General features: G+C 43.8%; 1 protein-coding gene across 9 annotated transcripts in view; it reads left to right on the top strand.

Moving 5' to 3' along the window:
• The window catches only part of NFASC (neurofascin), a 258,666-nt gene that overhangs the window by 142,671 nt on the left and 94,356 nt on the right, over positions 1-21,639 (top strand). For 5 of the 9 annotated variants that reach the window (XM_007481242.2, XM_007481241.2, XM_056815790.1 and 2 more), the window contains 3 exons: positions 10,162-10,342; positions 19,019-19,036; positions 20,154-20,259. In XM_007481242.2, the coding sequence (XP_007481304.2) occupies positions 10,255-10,342; positions 19,019-19,036; positions 20,154-20,259 (212 nt within the window). In that variant the 5' untranslated portion in view covers positions 10,162-10,254. The remainder of the gene's footprint in view (positions 1-10,161; positions 10,343-19,018; positions 19,037-20,153; positions 20,260-21,639) is intronic. The other 4 variants (XM_056815787.1, XM_056815788.1, XM_056815786.1 and 1 more) reach the window with 1 other exon arrangement.

Here is a 21,639-nt window from a genome sequence, read left to right on the forward strand (position 1 = left end):
TCTCCTTCCTCCTCCCTCTTCCCCCTATACAATCTTTAACCTCATATTTGTGGAATAAGAGCATAGACTTCTTTGAGGGTACATTGTGAATGATTCCAGCCCTACTCAGGCACAGGGACCCTACGTACCCCCAGATCTAAGCTACAGAGTTGAACTTTTAGCATCTGAACCCCTCTTAACAAGACCCCTGAATTGTTTTTTCTCTTCGGAATTACATCCGATGGGATCTCCTGTCACTTTAACTGAGGACGAGGGCCAGCTGTCAGCCGAGATGGTCATCAGGGAATGTGTGACATGGAATGGAATAAAGCCACTCTTGCCTGGGGTGGAAGTCTGCAGAATAGAGTTGTTCCAGAGTGATGCCAAGACCCAGATGTCTGAGCTGGGACAATGCCTTAGAGCTGTTAGCAGGATGTCTGATGGTTTGGAGGGATGCTGCTTTAGAGAAGTTTTGGAATTCCCATGTGCAGCCTTAATCCTCTTAGAAGCAGCTAGAATGTGCAGAGAATAGAAGGGTGACCCCTGGACTCAGGAAGACCTGAGTTCAAATCCAGCCTCATACAACTACTAGTTGTATGATCCTGGGAAGTCATGAAAGTTGCTTCACCTCTGTTTGCCTGAGTTTTCTTAACTGTAAAATAGGCATCTGTCACACAGAGTTGTTGTGAGAATAAAATGAGATATTTGTAAAGGGTTTAGCACAGTGCCTTACATACAGTAGGTACTTAATAAAGGCATGTTCCCTCCCCTCTTCTCCATCACTGTCTCACTTTTAAAGGTGGACAAGTGGTGGGATGGTGGGAGACTGCAGAAGGAAAAGTCTGGGAATTTTATTTACCAGAGTCCCACTCACACTGGGACTAGAGGGGATAGGCTGAGAAGGGAGAGGAAGGAACAAGTTCTGAGTGAGGGAAATTTCTGGTCCCAGATCTGCAAATGATTTGCTGAGTGGCATTGAGTAAATCACTAGAACTTTCTGGGCCTCGATTTTCTCACTGTACAATGGAGTTACATGCTTATCTTGGCTCCTGTCACTGCCTGAGCTTGTCAGAGAAAGATAACTAGGGAAATCTAAACACATTTAACTGGGAAAACTAGACACTGGCAGAAAGCTTCACAGAGTATTTTAGGGGCAGCAAGGTGACTCGGTAGATAGAGCACCAGGTCTGGAGATAGGAGATCCTGGGTTCAAAGCTGGACTCAGATACTTCCTAGCTGTGTGACCCTGGGCAAGTCACTTAATCCTAATTGCTCAGCCCTTACCACTCTTCTGCCTTGAAATAGAAATTCAGTATTGATTCTAAGACAGAAGGCAAGGTTTTTTTTAAGAGTATAGCATAGTATCAACTATGTAATAACAATTTTGGGTTTATGTAGCATCATAAGGTTTATAAATTGTTTTCCTTGCAACAACCCTGTAAAATAGGTAGTTTAGATATTATCTCTACTTTTACAAACTGTGGCTCAAAGACATTAATTTTATTAATCTACAAATATATAGGTAGTTAGAAGCAATCTAGATTCAGGCCCAGGTCTCCTAACCTGGTACAGTTTTTTGTTTTGTTTTGTTTTTTAAACCCTTACTTTCTGTCTTATAATCAGTCAATACTCTGTATTGGTTCTGAGACAGAAAAGTTGTAAGGGCTAAGCAATGGGGGTTAAGTGACTCGTCCAGAGTACACAGGTAGGAAGTGTCTGAGGCTACACTTGAACTCAGGATCTCCCATCTCTAGGCCTGTCCTTCAATCCACTGAGCCTCCTAGCTAGGTAACCCCCTGGTATAGTTTTAATATCTTTCCTCACCCTCTTCCAACACCATCTGCTACTATATCAAGTTAAGGAATCTTCCCTCCCCTTCCACAGGATTTGTAATGGTAGATAATCTAGATAAATGCATTTTACATTCTGCCTCCAACATGACCTGATTAGGGTGTTAATGTCTGAAATCCCCAGTGTAAAGCATATGGGAGCATGGATCATGGAAGCTAAGGAGTTGATCTGGCTGGCCTCCTTTCCCAAAGTCTTGGACAGCCCCAGGCATGGGGGAACATGTTGCCAATGTGTTAGATGCTTCATCCTGACCAGTTTTCATTCCATCATCACTTCAGATGTACTATGGCCTGCGGCACAGCATAGTTGTTGGAAAGAAAGGAGATGCCGGGGGGACTGAGGGGAACACTGGGAGCTCCTAGGGAGTGATAACAGCTTGTGGGTGTTGTAGGGTTCTCTTTCAGTCTGCCAGGGACAGCTTGTGGAGTCAACACTCAGGTCCCTCAATCCAGGGAAAGAAAATCAAACCAGCAGTAAAGAAAAATATAGAAAGATGATTATTAGTAGTAGTAGTGTTGCTGAAATCACAGGTTATAATTATTCAGGATAATTATTACAGCAATGTCTCCCACAACTATAGGTTTTATGAAGAGATTAATGCCCTTTTGTCTAGAATTATGAAATCTGAAGGGACTTTAGAGGTCATTTTATCTAACCTTCCAATCAACACTAGCATCCCACTTGCAGTGTCCCTGATGGATCATCTAGTCTTCTCAAATATCTTCCATGCCAGGTGGAAGCTCACTCACAGTTCAATGATCAAAATGAACGGAGTATACTATGGTATAGTATGTGGGATGCTGGACTTGTACTCTGAAAGATCTGCCTCAGACACTTAGAAATATAACCCTTGTTTTAACAGCTCTTTTTGGAATGGCAAAGAATTGGAAACTGAGGGGCAGCCCATCAATTGGAGAATGGCTGAACAAGTTCTGGTATATGGTTGTCATGGAAAACTATTGTACCATAAGAAATGATGGAAAAGATGCATTCAGAAAAACCTGGAAAGACTTATAGGGACAATGCAAAGCAAAGTGAACAGAACCAGAGCAGCATATACAGTAACTGAAATATTAGATGATAGCTATGAAGGACTAAACAGTTATCAGTAAAACAAGGTTCCAAGATAATCTCAGAGGACTCATATTAAAAAAAATGCTATCTATAGCCAAAGAAGGAACGGTTGAAATCTGATTGCATATCAAAGCATACCATCCTTCACTTTATTTCCTTCATGATTTTTTAATGTATTTATGATATGTGTCTTCAGGCAAGACATGGGGAATCTGGAAATATGTATTGCATGAAAGCACAGGTATAACTCAGATCAAACTATTTACCTCTTTGGGTGGGGAGAGAGAGAGAGAGAGAGAGAAAGAGAGAGAGAGAGAGAGAGAGAGAGAGAGAGAGAGAGAGAGAGAGAGAGAGAGAGAATCTGTATTGCAAAATGTCAGAGAGAGAGAGAGAGAATCTGTATTGCAAAATGTCAGAAAACAATTGTCAAAAATTGTTCCTACATGTAATTGGAAAAATAAATTTTTCTAAAAAATAAGATGAAAAGAAATGTAACCCTGAGGAAGTTGTTGTTTCTTGGTGCCTCAGTTTCTTTATCTGTAAGACTTGACAACCTTCAAGGTTTCTTCCAATTCTAAATCTGTGATCTCATGAAAAAATTTTCTCTTCTATTAAGCTCCAATCTGCTTCTCTATAACTCTCCCTCTTCCCATTAGTCAGTTATCAGTAAGCATCTATTAAATGTCTGCTGTGTGCCAGTCACTGTGCCAAATCCTGGAGATACAAATATAATAGATATTATCCATACCCTCAAGGAGTTTACAACCTAATGGGGAAAGACACAAAAAAGCAGAAAAACAAGGAATGAGATGTACTCAGCATGGGGGCCAAGTGGAAAAATCAAAGACTTTGGACCCAAACAAGTAGAAAATGAGGAGATGTCTGAGGAGCTATTGGTTGTGCCCCCTCTCCTTAAATGGGGGATCTTATAATTCTATCCTCCCAATCAGAGGATCAAAGGATAATGTAGGTGTAAATAGTGAGGCCGATTAGATCTTACAAGATGATCAGATTTCCCAGTGATTTTACTGAGGGGTATGGTGGAGAAGCCAAAGCAGTCCAAAATGAGAGCCTCAAGGGGAGAAACAAGATGCCTGAGGAGGACTTTAGTGCTGGTCTGATCTTAATACCAATTGCCTACCCCTTACTGTTCGTCTGTCCTAGAACCAATACTTAGTATTGATTCTATTTTAAGAGTGAACAGCAAGGACTAGGCAATCAGGGTTAAGTGACTGTCTCAGGGTCACACAGCTGGGAATTGTTGGAGACCAGATCTGAACCTAGATTCTCCCAAATCTAGGTTTGATACTCTATCCACTGTACTTCCTAGCTGCCCCTGAACTTTATTTCTTTGGCTAAATAAAGTTTTTTACCTAAATTGCCCTCCCGCTTCATTGATTATCAGGGTTATAGTCATGGCTGATGAAGGGACATGGGCACATTCTATTCTCCATCCTGGACCTCCTTCCAGTTTTCTCAGGGATGGGACACTTCTGAATTTCTGGGACCCATAGGTCTTTTGGCTTTTCTGTTTCTTCTTGCAGTTGATTCATTTCAAAAGTCATCAGAGCAAGAAAGGATTGAGGCAAAATACCCCTTGTTTTGAGCACTGTTGATCTGTCCCTGGGGAGATGTTATCTATAGCTTAGACTCCAAAAACCACTATCACAAATCCACTCTCCTCTTTGTCCAAGAGAGAGCTTTATAATAATACTAATTATAATTGGTATTTCTGTAATGCTTTAAAGATTACAGATTATTCCCAATATAGCTGTTTGCAAATAGTTATTTGCATGCTGTCTCCCCCAGTAGACTAGGAGCTTCTTGAGGGCAGGGTCTGTCTTTCCCCTTTCTTTGTATCTGCAGAACTTAGCACTTACCTGGCAAATAGATGCTTAATAATGCTTATTGCCTGACTGGCTTTACAAAGAGTGTCTTATTTTATCCTCACAACAACCCTAGGAGGTAGGTACTATATTATCACCATTTTATAGTTAAGGAAACTAAGGCAGAAATTAAACAGAAGTTAAGTGATTTGTCTAAGGTCACATAGCTAATAAGGATCTGAGGTCAGATTTGAACTTGGGTATTCTTGATCCCGGGTCCAGTACTTCATTCATTATGCTACCTTCATGGATTTAGCACAGAGACCAGATTTCTTTCTCCTTAAAATTGCAGGTCCACTTTGGAACTTTCTTGTTCATAGGGAGGCCACACAATATTGTGAAAAAGGCACCAAGTTGGAAGGCCTCAGATTTGGTCCCAGCTCTGCCACTGAGGAAGAGTCTGACCTTGGGCAAAGGTCTTATAGCTTCCCTAGGATTTGGTTTCCTTGTATGTAAGGTGATGGGAAAGTTGTGGGAGAGGGAAGCTGAGCTAGCTAGCTCTCAAAGGCCCCTTCTGGAAGATTGGAGACTGTTGGAGCACTTGGGCATCCTCATTTCTAACAAGTTATTAGGGACTCTCGTGCCTTCTCTCTACTGCACCACTGTTTAAAACCCTGCGAGTTAAAAACATGAATAAGGCTTATCTCTGACTCTTATTCAAATGTTTCCTTTTCATAAACCATCCAGGAGCTCTGGTTTTCTTCACAGATCCCTTAGTAAGACCCAGGCTTCCTCTCTTTCCACCCCACAGCTGTCCCTTAACACACAGTACAGATAGAGCCAATTGGGCTCCAGAACATACACTTCCTGCCCCATGTCCAGCCCCTGACCTTGCTCTCACACAAGCCTCCTTACCCACGGATGCTCCCTCAGAAGGTCACGTCTCTTCCCAAGCATCACTTCCTTTCCCTGATTTCCACCATCCTGTTGGAGGCTATAGCCAGATCAGTCTAGGATAGTGTCCACTAGAAACTGATGAATCCCAGAATGTGTCTTCTTCATTCCCAGAACCCACACCATCAGCCAAGGCAAGGGGCCCAGATGTGTTGGGATGCAAAAGGAAAGTATTCTGAGATTAAACATCTGCAATAGGGCAAGCTGGGATGCTCTGTGGTTTGAGAACCAGACCTAGAGGTGGGAGGTCCTGGATTCAAATGTGGTCTCAGCCACTTCCCAGCTAGGTGACTCTGGGCAAGTCACTTAACCCCCATTGCTTAATCCTTACTGTTCTTCTGCCTTGGGAATAATGCACTGTATTGATTCTAAGCTGAAAAGTAAGGGTTTTTTAAAAATCCAGTGATGGCCCATCAAAAATGAGGATAATAATAATACCTTCCTTATAGGATTTTGGTGAAGATCAAATAAAAGAATATTTATCAAAAGTCAGTAGCATAGTGCCTGGTACATGGTAGGTGCTACATAAATGCTGATTCCCTTTCCTAATAGTTTGCTCTCTCAGTTCAGGAAATTCAGTTACCTTCTACAGGCCTATCTCCTCATCTGGAAAGTAAGAAGGGTGAACTAGATGATGGCAAAGGTCATTCCTTAGGGACATGCTCCCCTGTAGTCTCCTCCTCTAACCTCTGCTGTCATTTGAGAGGTTGGTTTTTTACTTCCAGGTAGATTTGCTTCTCTGCTTTATTTAGATTCTGAGGCTGCTCAAGTGCGTACATCCTGGGCCTCTTTGAGTGCATCCCCAAACTCATGGACTTGGTAGTTGCTGCAATCATGTTGTTCCCTTGACTTACTCTTTTTTTTTAAACCCTTATCTTCCATCTTACAATCAATACTAAGTATTGGTTTGAAGGCAGAAGAACAGTAAAGGCTAAGCAATTGGGATCAAATAGCTTGCCCAAAGTCACACAGCTAGGAAGTGTCTGAAGCCACATTTGAATCCAGGACCTCCCATCTCTAGGCCTGGTTCTCAATCCACTGAGCCCCCTGGACAGCCCCTCCTTTGACTTATTCTTAACTTCACAACCCTTAGAGAATGCACAGCAAAATTAGGTGGGAGGGCCAAGCAGACACAAAGATCTATAATCTATCAATAAGTAGGCAGATGGGAATCATGAGGTCTGTGTTATAGCCTCTACTCTGCCCAAGACCTAAATCTCTGCCTCTCTAGAACCCAGCTTCCTCATCTGTAAAATGAGAAGATTGAATGCAGTGACTTTTAAGGTCTTCTCCAAGAAGAAAGTAGATATTTGAGAGAACCAAATAGTTCACTCTGATTTCCTCTGTGTTCTGGAAAGTTTTAGAGGCTTCCCTACTTGCCCTTTTCCAACCCCCACAAGTCTTTTCAACTAGTTAAGACTAAAAAGATCAGAAATAATTGAGCTTCACTTTGACTCTTGCTCACATATTTCTCTTTTGTAAACAACCCCAGGTTTCTGGTTTCTGCCAAGGGCACCCCAAACAAGGCCCAATTCCACTCTGCTTACCCATGACAGGGCCTTAATACAGTAGCCTGATAGTGACAGAGAGCCAAGAAATTAAACTTTGTTTTTCTTTCTTTTTTCCTCTCAAAGTTCAAATTTGAGATGTATCTTCTTCCCTTACTTAAGAATACTCTCTTGAAGTCTCTCTGTCTTTTTTTTTTAATCCTTACATTCTGTTTTAGTATCAATTCTAAGACAGAAGAGCTGTAAGGGCTAGGCAGTTGGTGTTAACTTGCCCAGGGTCACATAGCCAAGAAGAGTCTGAGGCCTTCCTGACTCTAGGCCTAGTTCTATATCCACTGTACTTCCTCGATGACCTTTTTCATGGTCTTTTCCAAAAATTCTCCTGTATCTAACCTGGGACAAAGGATACAGCTATAGATAGGTCCAGAAGGATGTCAGTTAAGAATTCAGGCTAATGTTGACTTTTCTTCTGGAGAATTGTCCTGTAAGAGGACCACTTGGGGCTCTTTCTGAGGTGTCCCTAAGAATAACCCTGAGCCAGGAAGTCTGGACAAATGGCCTTCAGACCAAACCTTTCCCAACTAAGTGACTGGTGGGCACTACCTATGTGGCTTTGAATAAGTCTCTCTTTGGGACACAGTTCTTCATTTGTAAAATGGTAGACCTGGACTAGATCAGTCAGTAAATAAATGCTTATTACGTGCCAGGCACTGTTCTGGGATGGCAAAGAAAGGCACCAAAATAATCCCTGTCCTCTGGGAATTTACAATCTAATGGAAACAGTCAGCTCATAAAAGGGAGGTGGGCAAAGAAGGTGCCTGAGGGGAGGGAGTGATGGAGTCCAGAGGAGTACCACCTATGGGAAATGAAGAGTTGTTTGGCCTGGGGTCTTGCCTTAGAGAGGATCTAGAAGGAGCTCTCTGCCCACTGCCCTGCAATCAGAGGTGACCTCAGAGGCTCCTACTAGCCTGTGACTCAAAATATGGCACCTTTCCCTGTGGACTGAGCTGGCCAGATTGGTGGCCCCTGAGCTCCCTGGTGGCCATCCAGAGTACAACAGAGTGACTGAGATGATCAAATGAGCTGATATTTATAAAAACTGCCTAGCAGTGCCTGGCACATAGTAGGTGCTGTATGAATGCTTACTCCTTTCCCTTCTATTTCTCTACCTCTGTGAATCAGAGCAGGACACTTAAGCTCTGAGGGACTATAAAGTGAGAGAGGTCACTAGATGAGGACAGAGGACCATTCTCCCACAAAAGGAAGCTGAAAATGAGGAGAACTGTGGCCAAGAAGGTTATTGGGAATTCTATGCCTCAGGAAGGAGAATAAGAGTAATAGGGGTGTTTGAGCTAAGAGAGGAGGAGGAGGAGAAATGAGTAAGGGGAATAAGGACAAAGAACTCAAAATGTCAGCTGACTCAGACTCAGGCTGGTGCAAACCTGAATATGAAATGAGTTTGTTTTTTTTTAACCATCAAAGTCTTTGGAAGGAAGTCACTTGACACAATCAAAATAGCACTGGCTCCAAAGTCAAAAGGCTTGGGTTCAAATCCTGCCCCTGACTAATGTTTGACCTACCTAGGCATCAGCTGTTTCATCTGTAAAATGAAGACTGTTGGACTAAATGGTTTCTGGGATTCCTTTCTCCTCTAGATTTACTATCTCCTTATTCTAATCCAGAAGATCAAAGTAGAGTTAATTTTCTAGGAAGATCTTTGGGGGAGGGGGAGAGAGAACCATGATTCCTTGGTGTCTTTCCCTAGCAATGAAGATGGGTTCAGGCTCTGCAACTTAAGAGTGTTTGGGAGTTACCAGTGTCATTCAGCCAGATTGAATCAGAAGCAGGACTTTTCTTTCTACCAGTTGGACTGCCTGTGGTCCTAGGACTACAGATTTAGAGCTAGAAGAGATCTTCCTGGTACACTCCTCAATCTACAGTTGCCCACAGCCATATGAGTAGTGTAGGTGGCAGAACTAAGAATCTAATCTTGACTTTCTCACTCCAAATCTAGCATTCTTTCTCCTGTGCCACAGGCTTTGCCCTTCCTACTTCCCTGTCAACAGGTGAGATCCAGAACCCCAGCTGGGCCTTGGAAGGTCTCCTTCCCTCTCTTCTGCCTTCCCTGTGTTATTGACTCTTTGGGGGAAGTCAGAGGGAAGTTCTGGGCTTAAAGGTAAGGGGAGTCTGTGGATTTCAATACTGCATAGCTACTAAATAGGAGTGGAGAAAAGGTTTCTTTAGTAAGGTGGATACCTGGGGAACTGCCTCTTGCCCTCCCTTCTTGTCCTGTCATAATGAAACAGCAAGTTAAATGGGTTCAGAGTAGTAAGAGGAAAGGAATTCCCCAGTACATCCATTAAGGGGTTCCCTAGTTGCATCTAGCCTTGAACATGACCTCCAGGGTCTAGGAATCTGAATATTAAACTATTTGGGAATGCTGCCTCCATCTGGTTACCAGGGAAAATTGCGTTGCTCAGAATAGTTCCCTGAGTCAGCATAGAGCTACCAAATCTCCTAAAGAGAGCTCTAAGAAAAGTCTACCACAGCTGGGAAAAAAACTTTTCCTCATTGGCAAAAAACTCATCTTACATTCAAGGTTGCACCAGTCTGAGCCTGAGCCAAGTGAGTTCTTTTAACTTATTCCCTGAACTCATCTCATCTCCCTCTCCCCTCTTTAGCTCAAACCCTCTTAGGGCCTCTATCCTCCTTCCTAAGGCATAAAGTTCCAAGCAAAAAAAAAAAAAAAGGAGAAGCAACAGGTTATGCTGTCTCATCAGCCTGGATGCTTGATTTCTTCTCTGGGCCAGGGCTTGTTTCCATGACTATTCAGTGTAAAGATACTCTGCTTCCTGGGGACTAGCTCAAGAACATTGAAGGTTCTTGGTATCCCTCCCCACTATGGTGGGAGGGGAAGAAGGGATGTGGAGGGATGACACCGAGTCACTTATGGATGTCTTCTTCTGCAGCTGAGCTCTCTCCAGGCAGTCCAGCTAGAGCGGCAGCAGGAGGCGGTGAGGCCCAGAGGAACGGGGAGCTGGGATCAGGGCCCAGCGCCCAGGATGGCTGTGGGGCCACTTCTCTGGATCCACGTGGCTTTCATCCTCTGGCTCTGCAGCTTTGTTGGGGCCATTGAGGTTCCCCTGGATCGTGAGTCCTGATCTTTCCTATTCTCTTCTCCTGATAATTTTGGTTTGTGTGCATAGGGTCAAGAGGAGCATGGAAGACTTGAGAGAAAGGGGAAGAGAAAAGAATTTGGGGAGGAAAGGGGCAAGTAATTACAGGGAAGTTGGGACATGAATTGGTTCTCCCTTAGACTAGTTATGTGTTAGCGTGATATCAGAAAAATTATGACATAACAGAAGCCACTAAAATGTGGCTTCCCAGATGCTATGGATGAGTGTATGGACCACTGGCCCTGCAGGAAGCCATCAATAACAACAACAAACCTTGTTGAAAATGCCTAGAGACTTGAGCCATCTCCTAGTTTACCCTTCCCAATCCTATATGTGTTCTTGGCTAACCTATAAAATAGAATTTTCAGGTGACAAAGTACACTTGGTTAGCTCCCTCATATCATCTCACTGGTGCTCTGGGGAAAGAGGGCACCTTCCCAGTGACTGAGCTCATTCAACCCCAGAAAAAAAGGATCTGGGCCACCTGTACACCAGGTATCTGTAGGGATCCAGGAGGGTGGGGCAGGGAAGGGAGAAGCTTGTCCTTGGCCAAGTATCTGCCACCAGATGGGGCATTACAGTAGAGCCAAGTTATAATGCTGACATTAGGAGAACAAGAATGAGCTTCCTTCCTAGCAGTTCTGTGCTGGCCATAGAAGTGGCCTGGGCCTTGCTGTGTCCTCTGAAGGTATAATTTTCCCCGCAAAGCAACCAAACCAATGTTTATACTAGCAAGGGGTTTATTTGGCAGTCATTCAATGAAAACCCTTACAGCTCTCTTCCCACAGTTGCCCATGGTGGATGGTTCAAATGGCAACACAATGGAAACACTGCCTTTATGGGCACCTGGTGGCTGGTATAAGAACCTGCACACCCCCTACCCCCCACCCCCACCAGCCCTGCAATATGTAGGATTAAGTATTTTGCACCATATACCCAGACCAGCCTTAGCTACTGAGCTGTTTCCACTGTCAGATGCCAGGTATTAATTGTGTGTGTTTTGTTGGTTTGTGAGATGTGTGTATGCAGTGGGGGGGAAGGGGGGATCATGTTATGGTGAAACCTCCATCAGGGTCCCTTCAATGCCAGGATTTTCAGCCCTTTTGCCCAAAGGTCTACAACCATCAGAAGATGGTAAGACAATGTTTAAAATGGCAACCTTTCCTTCTCTACCTGCAGCTGCCTGTAAAGAAAGGACATCAGGCAGAAAAAAGACTTTCTCATGGGTCAGGGAGTAAACCAGCTGTCAGAATGATTCCTTAGTCACTGGCCCACCTAACTGTTTTTCTTTTTTGCTCTTCACTAGAAGAGTGAAGGTGGGCGTGGGGGTAGGGGAACAAGTGGTCCCCTTGGCATTTGCCGCTGCCTGCCTTGGGAGAGATGTTTTTCTTCTTTCCCTTAAGTGCACTAAAATCAGAGGTTGAGCTTTTCAAAAGGAGTTTATTAGAAATGAAGAGAAAGAAGTAAATTTTACATGTTAAATACATAAATACATTCTGCTTTGTTCATCAATCACCAAACATTTATTAGGCACCTTCTATGAACTGGGTACTGATGATACAAAGGTAAAAATAAATTGAATAACCTGAGAAATCTTTAATCTAGTCATAAATGACCCATGCAATTTCCTGGGCTGTTGAGCCATCTAACCTACCCTCTAGGCCTGACTTTTCTGCATGGTTAGCCTACATGATGTCTCAGAGAAGCCCATATTCTGATTCTCTTCCTGACTTTTCCTCAACTCAATTCCTAGTTTGTTCCAGCTATCATCATCTTCTGCTGCTTCATCACCATCATCCAAGTCACTTTTTTCCCTTCTGACCCTGCCCACCGATTTCCAGGATCAACTTACCCATGTACCAATGGTCAGCCCTATTAGTAGCTCAGCCATTAGTTAAATAGGGATCTTTTCCTCATATTCACAGCCTCAGCCTCAGAAACCCCATTAAAGGGATGGGGTCTGCTTGGTAAAAGACTATTTGTGATTCTAGGAAAGACATAGAGTCTGGAATTATTGTTTTTAAACCCTTACCCTCTCTCTCAGGGTCACACAGCTAGGAAATATTTGAGGCCTGATCCCATCTCTGGGACTGGCTCTCAATCCACTGAGCCACCTAGCTGCCCCCTGGAATTATTTTTCTCATCTGAACTTGTGACCTCCCTGGTTTAGGGTTAGGCATCTAAATGGTATGGTAGACTTGGAATTTGTTTAAGTCCCACCACAGACACATATAAAGCAGTGTGCGCTTGGGCAAGTCACTTAACCTATGCCCTTTAGTTTCCTCATCTGTAAAAACAGGGATAATAATGTTCTCTACTTCACTGGATTGTGTTGAGGATCAGATGAGATCCTATCTAAATCTTTAAAATGCTGTACACATGTGATCTTATCTCTGGTGATGTGGATAGACAACTGTATGGCAACTTATCTTGGAGAATTGACAGTAGATTAAGTAACTTATTAAGGATCACACAGGCAGTATGTATGAAGAGTGGTACTTGAACTCAGGTCTTCCAAATCCTGAGTCTGGCTCTCTCTGCCACTATGCCTTCTTAAAATAATAATAGCTGACATTTCTATAAAGCTTTACATATACCATTGATTAATCCTCACAATAACCCTGTGATGTAAGTACAGGACTACCAATATGGTCCATATTTTATATATTGGGAAACTGAGGCTCAAAAAGGGTAAGTGAGGCTAAAGGACTTACCTATGATTATACAATTAATAACAAAGTCCTGGTATCATTGATCCTCTTTGAAAATGAAGGATGTACAAAAATGTATCTGAGGTTAGATTTGAACCCAAGTTCAGCACTGTCCACTAAAGCCCACTGGCTCTTTCTGGGTGGAAGAGGTCACTGCTTTCCCCAGCCTGGCAGCTCTAATGAGGAGCAGGTTAGTAATAGGGACAGAAAGTGTGAACACTGCTGGTTCAAGGAGAGTTTCTCATTAACAGGCCTAGGCAGACGGTCTAATAAGGCGCTCGATGAGGCCGTGTCCCTGGGGGGCAAAGGAAATTAGGTTATCAAGAAAGTGGGGGAGGCTCATTTCTCTTAGGCACCTTCCCCTCCCCCTCCCCTGCCACTGTCTTCCCTGGGGCCTTCAGGACAGAGCTTCTACAAGGTAGACCTATAAATAAATTGCTCCAGTATCTGCTAAAACAGCTGGATCTGTGAAGAGGTGTAGAGTGTGTGTGAGCAAGCATCGATGTGGGCAGCTGATCTCACCCCAGCGATCTCCCTAGTAGCACCTTTCTGACAAAGAACTCTGGGCTCCTCCTCAGGGATCTCCTCTAGACCCAAGTCATAAGGCTGACGGCGCTTCCAAGGTCATCTCGTCATGGAGTTCTTCCCTCACAGGGGGAAGATTTCAGGCGCTCTGAATTTAGATGGGGAAAAAAGCATCTTTATTTGGGGTTTCCTTTGTCATTCTTATTATATACATTCAAAAACATTATTCTGAGAAGGAGTCATGCCACACACGGAGGCCCAGAAAGTTCTGAGTGGTTTGTCTAAGATCAAATAAATCAGTGGCAGGGCCCTAACTAGAACTCACATTTCCTTACTTCTGGTACACTTTTGTTCTGTTACTTTACTTTGTCTAAAATATAACTAGGAGGCTTGGGTCAAGGGGCAGGGATAATGAATCCCCCTCTCCCCCTGCCCCTGACCATTGTACAAAGAGAAAAACTAAAGCCCAGAGAGAACTGGGCCCTAGAGTAATCAGTGAAGGGCCAAGAGGAGCAGCACAGTTTGGTGGTCCTCCGCCCAGTGTTGCCCGTGTCCTTAGGCTATCTTGCCTCCTACTGGTTTTACTTCAGACCTCCTGGCAGAGTCCTTGGCAAAGGGAGGCCTCTGGCCATGCCCCCATCACCAGCTGCTCTAAAGGCTGATCTGGCCCAGTCTGTGCCCCAGTGCAAAGAGCACGCATGAAACACAGGTAGTACATTCTCTCGAGTGGCCTTGGCCCATCGGCTACAGAGAGATACCTCCACACAAAGCAGGTTGGCAGCTGCGAAACCTCTGTGCAAGACAGTGGCAATATGAGCCCCTCAGATAAGACCCAGAGCCCTTCTGGGGAGGGGCCTTCTCCTTTTTTCCCTCCTCCTGGACTCGGCACAACAGATGTCATCCCATGGTTAGCTGAGTCCGTCCATTAGACACCCCATGTGCCTGGAACACAATAGAATGTGCTCGGGATCCAGTGTCATTGTTAACTTTTGATCTCTGCTGGCCTGCAGGGGCCTGGAGCAACTTGACCCCAAGGAGCCCTACTACAAGTTGCTCGACAGGGAGTATTTTTTCAGTGCCTTGATAATGGCATTGCTTTGGCTCCTCATCTGGCCCAAGAACCCAGAATTTTCCACTAAACCCCTGCCCTCGTACTCCCTCACCAGCCCCAAGCAGAACAGCAGGGCCTTTGCAGAAAGCCAAGAATGCCCTCTCCAGCCAGCATGGGTGCGCCAAGAAGTGAGTCCACTGGCATCTTTCCCTGTTTCTTCCCCCTTCTCCCTCTGGGAGACTCCTCATTCTTCTCCTAGGTGCCCACAGAGAAGGCGGTCCAGGCAGGAGACTCACTTTGTGCCCTCATCCCCAGGCCGAGCTTCAGAAAGAGGCCTTCACTGGGCAGCGGCCAAAGAGGCTGTCGACAAGCCACCTCCTAACTCAGGGAAAGAAAAGAGGCGCTTGAAGAAAAAAATCCCACACGGGCCTCCCTTGCCTCTGTTCCCCACCCCACCCCCAGCCCCGTTGGAGGGCTTTTGCTCCCTTTTGGGAACCCCAAGGACAAATGCATTCTCCTCCTGACACAGCCATAAAGGAAGTCCATTGGCAGAACGGAGGGGCAGGTGGTCTGGCCTGAGAGTCTCCAAGTGACACACAGGAGCTTGGCTGTCCAGAACATGAGAATTTGTTTATAATCCTCATCTCTAGTCTGGCAGACCTTCTCTGTCGTGGATTAAGTGCAGGCCTTTCTTTCGGGTTCATTCAGCCCTGGTAATAAATTCTTTGATTATACTTTGGTGACTCCAGATGTCATTACCCTCTAGAGCACATGGCTTCTTAACAGGCCCCCAGTCAGCTGTTGAGCCCCCGAGCTCTGGATCTCTTGGTATTCTCTGCTGTCCCGTGGAGGACTGTGTAGATAATATAACCAGAATAAAGAGTGCTTTTCCTACTTCTCTCCAGCCCCTCAGACCCCCTGGGAGAGGCTGCCTAATACCCTGCTTGGCTCCAGGAGAGGCAACAGGGAGCAATGGAAAAGATCGCTGGACAAGTATGCTTTAATTAGCCCTGTGACCTTGGCAAAGCCCATTCAAGACTCTGGGCCTTGACTTCTTCAGTTATAAGAAAAGGAGTCAGAAGGAGATGGTTCTTAAGGTCCTTTCCTACTCTGGCCTCTTACAAATATGTAAAATAAAGGCTTGATGCTTAGCAGCGCCTTTATTAAAGAAGATGCGGAAGGAAAGGGATAATCCAGGGTTCCCAGACCTTGAAATCTCATTTCCTTCTGATACTTTAGCAAAAGAGAGGCTGCGCTATCTAGAGGCCAGAATCCTCCCAAGCCATGGAAAGAATAATGAATCTGCAGACCTAAGACTGAGTCGTGTCAGTAATTAATCATGTGACTTTACTCAGATATCTCCCCCTTTCCCAATCTCAGTTTTCTCATCTGTAAAATGAGAGAATTGGTTAAATCATAGGAGTTTAGAACCAGAAGGAACTTTAGAGATCAAGTACAATCCTTTCTGGCTTTTAACATTTTTGTGATTATTTAAGTGTGAGAACGAGATCAACTTCCAGACAGAAAACTAAGAAGGGTTAGATTCAATCTGACCTCTTTGTAGCTATTATTTATATAGCACATTAGAGTTTACAAAGTCCTTTATAACTAACCTGTGAGATGAATGTTTTTATTATTCCCATTTTACAATGGGGAAACTGAGACAGCAAGTGGTTAAGTTACTTGCCCGAGGTCACACAACTAGAAAGTGTCTGTGGCAAGATTTGAATTCAGATCTTCCCAGTTATAAATTGTACCCAATTGTATCACTGAGTTGCCTATTGTAAAAAGGATAGTATCACTTTGAAAGTAAAGAGTGCCCTGGGTAATCATCTGGAGGCCTGGGCTCCTAGCTCAGTCCTAATTCTCTAGAAGATATTGCCATTTTCCCCCCCTCACCCTCTTATGCCTAGTTCTGGTTGGCTTTTGACATTTCCCTTAATAGGCCCCACTCCAGCACAAAATTCACAGTCTTTGTAGATTCCTCCTCAATGGTCTCTTCAGACCATTCAGTAATAGTAGAGTCTGAGAGGCAGGTAGGTAGATAAAGCACAAAGTCTGAAGATTCTAGGTCCTGGGTTCAAATCTAATCTCAGACCCTTCCTAGCTATGTGATCCTGGGTAAGTCACTTAACCCCAATTACCTAACTCTTACCAATATTTAGTACCAATTCTAAGACAGAATGTATAGGTTTAAAAATAAATAATGGTGGAGTCTTGCTCTCTGTCTGGAATCTTTACCTTTACCTCTTCCCCTCTAGGACCAGCCCTCAACAAAATGTAAGAACTGGCAAGGTCTCTCTTCCAAGCCCCATCAAGTTCACCTTCTCTGGCCTATTTAAAGAGAAAATTTATGTTAAAAAGTCTTCTTATATAGTCATACTTCTTTGCATTAAATTCTAGTCCCTTCCTCTCTTCCCTCTCCTTACAAAATCATAAAATCTAAGAGTCGCTTTATATGACATCTGGCTGACGCATCCCAGGCAGGAATCTCTTCAAGCACATAGGGAGAAGTAGAAAGATTGGTGGTCCAGGTTCAAGGGGCATTTCCTCCTCATGGGTGCTCCCTTCATCCCTGACATTCTTTGATCCTATGAAAACCTTTGACAAGTATCCTTGAAGCCCCTGTTTGATGACTTCCAGAGACAGAGGATTTAAGAACTTGCGAGTATTATATGATCAACCAATTCTCATTATTAGAAAAGCTCTCTCTTTTGATGCATCTAGCTTGGTCTTATATTTGTTGTCCTGGGTATCTCCTCTTTGTGTCCATGGCTTCCTGCTTCTCTTTCCTTTTTTATCCCTATGGATTCCTCCATCCCACATTTTCTGAGTTCCTGATAACTTTCCTTCCAATCAAACTAGGCCCCAGACTCACAGCAGAAATATCATGACAGCTGTCCCAAACACTGCAACAATCTTCTAGCTTCTACCATAAAGCCACTTAAAAAAAAAAACAAAACAAAACAACTAAAAATCTTAGCAAACCATCACAACTTAAAAAATATATATGAAAACTAAATAAGAATGTTATATTACATTCACCTATAGGGATGGCATAAGGGATAAATATTCATTTCTCCCTACTTGCTGACTACTTCCAACATCCCACAGGCAGCTAGGTGATTAGTAGATAGAGTGCTGGTCCTAGAGTCAGGAAGATCAGGGGCAGCTGGTTGGCTCAATGGATTGAGAGCCAGGCCTGGAGATGGGCTGTCCTCTAGGCTCAAACTGGCTTCAGATACTTCCTAGCTGTGTGACCCTGGACAAGTCACTCAGCCTCCATTACCTTAAAAAAATGGCACATTGTTGTTAGGAAGACTGGAATTCAAATTTGGCATCAGATACTTTAAGCAGCTTAACCCTTGGCAAAGCACTTAACCTTGTTTCCCTTCACCCTATTTGCCTCAATTTCCAAATCTAGAAAAATGAACTATGAAGGAAATAACACAACACTCCAGTATCTTTGCCTAGAAAATCCCAAATGGGGTCACAAAGAATCAGACATTTGAAATGACTGAACATCTAACATTCCCAGATAATCAAGCAAAACATATAAAGCAACATTCCCAAAGCTGACACAAAACTTATAGGATCAGAGCCCTACAAAGAAGCTGCTGATCAATTTTGTTTCCTATCTAGATCTCTCCAACCTGAAATAAAATATCCACAAATGTATTCATTATAAAAAAAATTTTCACTTCACTACCATAATTTACCTGGTCCTTAGAGGTTACTTAGGAAGACTGGTGGGAAGAAGAGAGAGTGTCCTGGTGATGAGAGAGAGGAAAAGGAAGATGTGGGAGAGCAAGTGGACCCCTGAGATCCCAGTTCTTGAGGCTTCCATCTTCTCTTGGTGCTTCACCTTCAACCTGGTACCACTAGTCTTCCTATGACATTGTTTGGTTTCCATGCTTTCTTCCACCTTTACACCATGGTGTTATCCATTCTCTGGTCAGTTGATACAATCTTTGGAATATGAGTATCTAGTTAGCTTCCACCTGTCTGGAAAGTTTTGTTCTCCTTACATCAAAGCTTCTTTGAAAATGTCTACTTCTCTTACCTTGTCAGACTCAGGAATTCTGATACCAAGGGATTTTCTACAGTTCTCCCTACTCCCAATAATGTGATATGGGTGGTCGCCTGAATTGTAGTACTCCATATCACCCCCCTCTTCCTTATGTACCCTCCCTGGTTTCCCCACTGAGCCTTGTGATGGGAAAAAGGAAGAGTCCAGCCCTTTCCTGTCCTTCTGCCCCCTGTCCCTGCATGCTGGGGTTGAGTAGAAATGTGAGACTTTATGATAACCATTGTTCTTCTTTTCTCCCCTCCCCACACAATGCTAACCCATCGGAACTAACAGCAAACATTCAAAATGAGCGTAAGTCCCACCTGCACTGTTGATTATGCTTAGTGCCTGCTGGGGTGGGGGGAAGGAGGGGCCTCCTTCTTGGACAAGGGGCCTCTGGAACCCTCCAAGCATGCTGCCCACTACAAATTCCATATGCTGGAAGCTCCCAGGAGTTGTGTCTACTTTCAGGGTTGGGTGGAGATGCCTCCCGAAGTTAGGGTCACTTGGACAAGGACCCTGCAAAGGTTGTGGAGGGGGACAGTGAAATATAGACTTCACTTGAGGAGACAACAAAAGCCCTGCAGACAGTTGTAAATGGACCAGTTTCTTCCAGTGATAGAAGGGAAAGGAAGGAATATAATGTGACCACCCTATTGTAAGGGAAGAAAGAAGACAAGAAAAGCAGAAAACAATTGGGATTTGAGTGAAGGCCCACATTGATGTCTATGGGTGGTAAGGTATAGGGGCCACAAAGTAGTATGTGGAAGTTCTAAAATCCAGGGGCCCAGAGAAAGAGTAATGGGTTTCACAGAAACACTGAGTATTCCCTCTGGAAGTCTCTGTGACACCTAAAGAAGCTCTAGCTTTGCCCTTAGCTAAGAAAGCAATTATCCCTGGGTAGCTATTTAAGAGAGACAATGTTTTACAGTGGAATGTGTCTTGGCTTTGGAGTCAGAGGACCGGGGTTCAAATCCCGTCTCTGTTAACTGTATAAGTTTGGGCAAATATCAGTCTCTCATCTGTTAAATCGAGGGTGTTGGACCAGAGGGCCTCCGAGGTTACTTCCAATTTCAAATTCATGGTTGAATTCCATGATTCATAATTGGCTTCTTCTACCAGCTTCTACCTACCCCCTGAATGGAAGCTCCAATGCTAGTTTGACCTGTTAAATTTGCAAATATCTGAGAGACTTTGTTCATTCTTAGAGGGGTATCTCCTAGGTCCTTGAGTTCCCATCTTTAGAGCCAGGGCTCTGGGGTGCATCATCAAACAACCCTTCCCACACACACATTCCCCAATTCCCCACATTCTGAGATCCTAAAGCTCCCACATTTTTCCTATTTCCCCTGCCCCCCAACATACACACACAGGTGGTTAGAGATCCCATCACCATAACTCATTCTTTCTTCTGTGTGTACTGTTGCAGTATCTCAGCCCCCAACCATCACCAAGCAATCAGTGAAAAATTACATCGTAGACCCTCGGGATAACATCCTTATTGAGTGCGAAGCTAAGGGGAACCCTACCCCCAGGTAAGTTCTTGGGGAGAGACTGTGGGTAAGGAGAGTAGACAGAAGGGACCTCAGAAGGGTTCAGCCTCAATAATCTGTTGCGAGGTATGGCCATCCTAGCCCGGCAAGTGATGATGGGCATAGAATGCTAGACCTAGAAGATGGCTTAGAGACCATTTATTTAATCCACCCTTTCCATTTTATAGAAGAGGGAATCGAGGCCTAAAAAATCATGTTCCTGTGGTTACAGGACAGAAGGGTTCATATTAGAACACAGCGTTTCTGACTCAGAACACCCTTGTTCGGTTCTATCAGGCTGTTATGTATTTGGCATCTAAAAGAGCTGGCTCTGCCACTCACTACTGTATGACCTTGGATGAGGCCCACCATGTCTGCATTTTCTCATCTGAAAAATGGCTTTCACTGCCTTCTTCAGAGGGGAATTGTTTGGATCACATAAACTGAAAAGTCTGTAAAGAGCCTCGTAAACCTTGAAACCATGTATAAATATTGACTATCACTTATTATTATCATTAGAGATATTCTATTACTTCTAACAGTTGTTTTCATTTAATTGGCAAATGGTTCTTCCTCATATATAAACAAAGCCCCTTATAACTTGTTTCTTTCTTTTTTGGTCTCATAAAGTGATTATAATCAATTATAATGTAGATCTACAGTTCAGAAGCAAAGTCAGGATCAAATATATATATATTTGTACGGGAGAATGAATAAGAGAAAAAAAGAGGGCCAAGAATATATCTGTGTGTGTGTTTTAAGAAGGCAGTGAAGTAGAAAGTCAATTCAAAAAGCTTTTGGGGGGGGCAGTTAGGTGGCTCAGTGGATAGACAGCCAGGCCTGGAGTACTGGGTTCAAATGTGACCCTAGATACTTCCTCCTTTTGTGATCCTGGGCAAGTCATTTAACCCCTATTGCCTAGTTTTTACTGCTCTTCTATCTTGGAAAGGATACTTAGTATTAATTCTAAGACAGAAGGTATGAGTTTACAAAAAAGGCATTTATGAAGTGCCAACTCCATGTAGGCATTAAATGCCTGTTAAGGGTTGGCAATACAAAGAAGAGGAAAAAAAACCCAGACCCCTGTTCTCCAGAAGCTCACAGCACAATGGGGGAGACATAGATTGTAAACAACGAAATACAAGCAAGCTATATGCAGCATAAATTGGAGATACCCACCAAAGAAACACACCAGAATTAAGGCGGTTAAGGAGAATCAGGAAAGTCTTCTTGAAGAAGATGTGTTTTAAGGTGGCACTTGAAGGAAGCCAGGAATCCAGGAGGCAGAGAGAAAGAAAAAGAGAGTCCCAGGCATGGAATACAGTCAGGGAAAATGCCTCTGAGTCAGGAGATGGAGTCTTTTGTTCTGGGAATAGCAAGACC

Source organism: Monodelphis domestica, chromosome 2 (genome assembly GCF_027887165.1).
Source record: "Monodelphis domestica isolate mMonDom1 chromosome 2, mMonDom1.pri, whole genome shotgun sequence".
NCBI lineage: Eukaryota > Metazoa > Chordata > Mammalia > Didelphimorphia > Didelphidae > Monodelphis > Monodelphis domestica.